The 6,000-nt window shown below is 39.3% G+C and overlaps 1 protein-coding gene across 1 annotated transcript; it reads left to right on the forward strand.

Annotated features, from left to right (window-relative positions):
- Positions 1–2,104: 2,104 nt before the first annotated feature.
- LOC118733540 (sphingosine kinase 1) lies at positions 2,105–5,331 on the forward strand. Its single transcript, XM_036462968.1, has 3 exons — positions 2,105–2,278; positions 2,340–2,550; positions 2,629–5,331. Exon 3 carries the CDS (start codon positions 2,897–2,899, stop codon positions 4,862–4,864), a length of 1,968 nt encoding a protein of 655 aa, XP_036318861.1. The 5' UTR covers positions 2,105–2,278; positions 2,340–2,550; positions 2,629–2,896; the 3' UTR covers positions 4,865–5,331.
- Positions 5,332–6,000: the final 669 nt, after the last annotated feature.

Consider the following 6,000-nt stretch of genomic DNA (forward strand, 5'->3'; position numbering starts at 1 on the left):
GCCACCTGTTAATAAAAGTCTTATATTCAATCATAATAAGAGTAGGCATCAGTTCTACACCGTCACTGTCAAACTAAAAGACTTAGCATCTAGATGTGTAATAATGTATTATTTTTCTGAGTAGGGTTGCTATCTCTTATAAAGTTAAAAGACTTTCGCCGTTTATTAGATTACAAAAAGAGATACCTTATGAAAGGGCATTCACATGTACAAAAGCTTTAATTTTTTTAGTAGGGTTGCTACCTATTTAAAAATTACAATCTTCTGTACATAGTATACAGGACAGTCGAGATTTTTTGAACGCGCTAACATCGAAAACTACCAAACGAATTTGGACGTGATTCTCTCTAATATATTCTATATAGACAGGAGCATGACCTTTGGTACTTAAAATTTCTATAGGGTTGCCTGTCTAAAAAATTATACGATCCGCACCGTTCGTTGGACTACAAACAATGAGGTGTCAAATGAAAGGGATTACCCTCTAGACAAACATAAATGTTTTATTCTTTTGAGTAGGGTTGCCACCTGTTAAGAAAATTACTAAATTCAATCTTGATTGGCGAAGATATCTTTTCTGTACCGTCATTGTCAAACGAAAAGACCTAGCCTCTAGATGTGCAAAAATGTATTATTTTTTTTTGAGTAAGGTTGCCACCTGTTTTATACTTATAAGATCTTCAGTGTTCGTTGGATAACAAATTCCTTGTTTATATGACATCAAACGCGGTATCGAATTAACTCGTGGCAGTGTAGCTCGCTTGAAATGCAAGTGTTTATATGCAACAAAAGAAATGAGTCGATCGAACACGCTTTCAAACACAGTTCATCCCAATGCAACCCTGTTAATACATGTGCCAATTCTTGAAAATAATAAAGATGGAAAAATAATGATTTAAGACTCAAACGGCCATGAAAAATAATATTAGCCATTAATTTTATAACAAAGCTTAGCCTAAGCGTAATTTCAAGAACTATGTAAATGTTTTACCTCATACAGAGTTGCATGAAACAACCGTGTGGACAAATCGCGTGCTTATATGAACAACATAACTGAAAGCACCTACTTAGCCTTGTGTACCGCCCACTCATATTTGCACTTAGGCATACGAATTCCATTTCTGCTAAAAGCAAACGCGATACTCGCAGGTGCTTACTTTAAAAACAAAAGTAAGCACACAAAGATGAAAAACGGCAACGACAGCGACGACGTTGACTGATCGCAGGTACCTTAGCTCAAACTCAAAACTCAAGTCAGTCGATTTGTCGGAGAAAAGCACCTATAAAAGCACACACGAGGGTGGTCCAAAAATGCACGTGAAAAAGTAAAGTCGGAATTTTTATGTTCTCATCACCTAGGATTGTTCTATAACGAGTAAAAATGTACCCATATTTTTTTATTTTGAAATCAAAAAATATTTAGAGGTCGTTCAAAGCGCTCGAAGTTTTTCATGTACTTTATATGGAAAAAAACCACTTTTCGTAGAAATGGTATACAATTCTTGAAAATCCATATTTTTCTACCGGAAAACTCCATTTCTCTTCAGGAGATTTCCAGTAATAATACCCAATTATTTTTGAACCATTTTTTCATAGTAACTATATTTTATAGGTCCGCCAAAATCCCTATAAAGTGCCAGAAAACGCCAATGGGGGAAAAAATAAAAAATCTTTAGTATTAAAAAATGGTTAAATAAACAATTGGGTATAGTTATTGGAAGTCTCCTGAAGAGAACCGAAGTGTTCCGATCGAAAAATATTATTCTCATGAATTCCATACCATTTCCGCGAAAAGTGGGTTTTCTCCCATATAAAATACATGGAAAACTTTGAGCGCTTTCAGCGACCTCTAAATACTTTTTGATTTCAAAATAAAAAAATAGGGGTGTATATTTTTTCGATATAGAACAATCCTAGCGGGTGAGAGCATCAAAATTCCGACTTTACTTATTTTGGACCACCCTAATGTACGCACTAGGTATAAATGTTCATATTTACACTCTCGAGATATCAGTTCGCAGCTCACAATGAAATTACGCTGCGACAAACAAAAAGTTAATAACAAAAAATGGCGAGCTTTATATTAGCGCGAAGCATTGGACAAATCGCACGCTGCAAAATCAAGCTCGCGAAATATTTTATCGCATGAGTTTAATACACAATAGAGGTGAAGGTAAGCTGGTTGGTGGACAGATCTCCGAACAGACAATACCAGGAAGCGATGGAATAAAAACAAAGCCGAAACAGTGACCAAAAAAAAAGGATAAAAATAGTAAAGGTAAATGAAAATAAAGACGAAAAAATCGGAGTAGAACACAAATAATCACAGATAATTACAGCGGAGAAAGTAGAACAGCAAATCAAAGTAACAACAAAGAAGAACGTTAGAAACCCGCTATACTTGCTGTGACGAAGCAATCAGCATTCCGTAATAATAAAACTCTTATCGAAATTCGAAACCCTCGCGTATACACAGACATACATACATACACATACATATGCAGTTAATTCGTCCGTATGATTCGTTTTGGCAGAACAATCACAAAAGTCGTAAGTTCAATATAATAAAATTAGAAAAAAAGAATTAGCGATAATGGTAGAACTTCTTCGAAATTCATAACCTTTCAGCGCAGGTGTTAGTATGAAATGGGAATCGGTGAGTCGCGGTGCTCTACTCAACAAACGTCAAAGTTATAGCAGCAATCAAAAAGCTCTTAAACGGTACGCAAATTTGGGCAAACGGAATCGGTGACAACTTAGCATTCGAAAACCAGTTCAGCTGCTACTAAAGAACGAGTTATACAAAAAAACAAAACAAAACTAGTGCAAACTCATTGTCGCCAAACCGTACGTTATTGGCATATGCAAAGATAGCTTCTGCGCCGCCGCAGCAATTATGGACCCATGTATGAAGCTGTCACTCGACCTGCCGGACACCAGCTACGTGTACGATGATACTGCCGCCCCGCGCAGCGCCAGTAAGCCGATGACACCCACATCCAGTGTGGCTAAAGTTTCACCCAATGGTCTAATCGAATTGAGCGAACATTTTTACATCAACCACAGCAAGCAAAACGAACCCATCAGGGTTGAGGTGCAATTGAAAGCCGAAGGAATCTTCTTACGTCGCGAAACAGGCGCGCAAGATGAAGTCTGCGAACAGCGTATACCAATGTCGGATATAATTGGCAGCAGCTGCGGACCACGCATGAAGAAATCTCAACGCGGCAGCTTGGTCTCTTGTCGGCGCATAGACGAAGATACGGAGGTGGAAAATGGAACGCGGAAGGATATTTGCGCCTATTTGCATATTTATGCTTACATCAAGAGCGAGACGAGCGATAAGAGTTCGGTGCGTCGCGAGCGCACAGTGCGTATTTTGCGCTTTCGCTCATTCGACACCTACGAGGAGAACTTGAAGGTAGCTGAACGTTGGCAACATGCCATACGCATCAATCAGTCAGCGGTCAAAAATCAGTTGGGTGAGAAACAACTGCTTATCTTTCTAAATCCCAAATCCGGGAGTGGTAAAGGACGCGAGATGTTCCACAAACAGGTGGCGCCTTTGCTCAAGGAGGCGGAAATGCCATATGAATTACATGTGACCGCACACATCAACTATGCACGCGAGTTCGTGCGCAAACACAACGATCTATTGCGCTGCTACAGTGGCATAGTGGTCGCTTCAGGCGATGGTCTATTCTTTGAAGTGCTCAATGGCATAATGGAGCGCGAGGATTGGCGAGCGATCACGCGTGGATTACCTATAGGTATCATACCCTGTGGCTCGGGTAATGGACTCGCGCGTAGCATTGCCTATCTCTATAAGGAACCATACGAACCAAAGCCGATACTATATGCGACGCTGACATGCGTTGCGGGTCAGCGTGCGCCGATGGATATTGTACGCATCGATTCAGGAAAAGAAGGTAAATCTAGTGAGATTTATTCGTTCCTCTCAGTCGGTTGGGGTCTTATAGCCGATATTGATATCGAGAGTGAGCGTTTGCGTTCCATTGGCGCCACGCGCTTCACCTTCTGGAGCATACGCCGGCTGATCGGTCTACGTACTTACACAGGGAAACTCTCCTATCTACGTTGTGAGCAGAAGAATGAGCGCAAAACTTATGGCAAGCTGGTTTCTTCCACATCAAATGAGGAACAACGTTTGCCACCAGAGGTGCAGGAATTTCATGACATATCAAACCCACCGGGAGACGAAAGGCCAGACAACTCTCGTCCACTTGCCGGTGCTGAAGAGGATGATGAGTTTGCAGATGCCATTTCATTGGATGGTGCTAGCAACCAATCCTACGTTGATAGTTGGCATTCAGCTGTATCGAAACACACCGCCTACTTTTCTCTCGCCGCCCAAAGTTTGCGCTCGCGTCGCAGCGTATTAAGCCGCCTTGAAACGATCAATTTGGAATATGAAAATCGTCGGCCACCGTCTACACTGCCAACGCTCGATCAGCCAGTGCCCACAGATACATGGCATACCGAAGAGGGTGAATATGTTATGGTACATGCGGCCTACACTACACATCTATCCTCAGACTGCTTTTTCGCGCCCGATTCACTTCTCAATGATGGCATCATCTACTTGGTTATAATACGTGCTGGCGTAAGTCGTTCACAACTGGCACAGTTTCTACTAGGTACCAGCTCAGGTACACACCTACCAAAGGAGCCAAATGAATATATTGAAGTGGTGCCGGTGCATGCATTCCGCATTGAACCCTGCTCCGACAAAGAAGGTATTATAACAGTGGATGGCGAACGTGTGGACTATGGACCCATACAAGGTGAAGTACTGCGGGGTGTGATAAATGTCATGGTGCCGAGTGCAAATTGCACAAACTAGTTTGCTAACCTGCTAGACTTGGCAGATTGTTGGAATTTTTTATTTTCCTGTTATCCATATGTACATAAATATGATGCCAGTTGTCTGTATATTGCAGACATCCCTTTAGTTTTAGAAAATAGTTAGTATTTTATTGTTTCTCTATTATTGTTACCGAGTGATATGTACGATTATGTACGTATGTAGTATGTATGTACATATACAAATTTTTAATAAAGAACTTATCGCTCATTTACTAATAGACTGACATAACTGAGAAACCCCAAGGTTTTCAGGAGGCGCGTTTTAAGTTTTCAATGTTCTGCCAAAATGCAGAAAAACGTTATGCATATTGTCTTCATACGCGGTGACTACATATGATTTCAGCACGAAATTTTTACACAATATGAAGCATAATGTAATGAGTAATTTTGCATAATTTTCTTTAAAATTTGTCTTTTGAGTTATGAGGGTCTGTTAATTAATGAGCGATATGTATGTAAATACATTGAAACTTTTCTTGTTTTGAGTGGTATCAATCGCTGATAACAGTGCGGATGGGCAAACCAAATGTTGTTTATTATGATTGAAATTATTAAGATTAGATTAAATTATTAGTTTTTATCAATAAATACGCCCAATTGTTACATCGGTAGGCCAGTTGCGTAGAGCTTCGTTATTTCAGTAGAAAGGACGTTTTTTTATTCAAGTAATTTATAATTATTCGATCTACAAATGTGCCTAAAAATATGCAACGTGTCTAGAGGAAGATTATTTGGCCATTATACATAGTGATACATATACCTGAGGCTTTGATGTAGCATAATTTTAGTCACACTTGTTACCCATTTACAAATTTATAGCAATTGAATTTTAGCAAAGCAATTTCTACAATCTTACTACTGGAAGGTTAAACATTGAATTAACTTGTAAAAATGCATATGCGATGCGATGTGGCCAGATCGTTGGAGTGAGAAATCGTCTCCTGTCTTCTCTAAAATCGTTTTTTGAATGCGAAAATCGTCCATATACAAAATCTTCAAGTAAACAGTAGAAATGCAAGATTTTCATTGATTAATGTTGTACATCACAAACTGAATAAGGAATTCAAAAAAGTCAACATCAATTATCAAGAAAAAATTATAATTTAATTTTAT

Source organism: Rhagoletis pomonella, unplaced genomic scaffold (genome assembly GCF_013731165.1).
Source record: "Rhagoletis pomonella isolate Grant_MI unplaced genomic scaffold, Rhpom_1.0 Rhpom_scaffold_00002, whole genome shotgun sequence".
Classification (NCBI taxonomy): Eukaryota; Metazoa; Arthropoda; class Insecta; order Diptera; family Tephritidae; genus Rhagoletis; species Rhagoletis pomonella.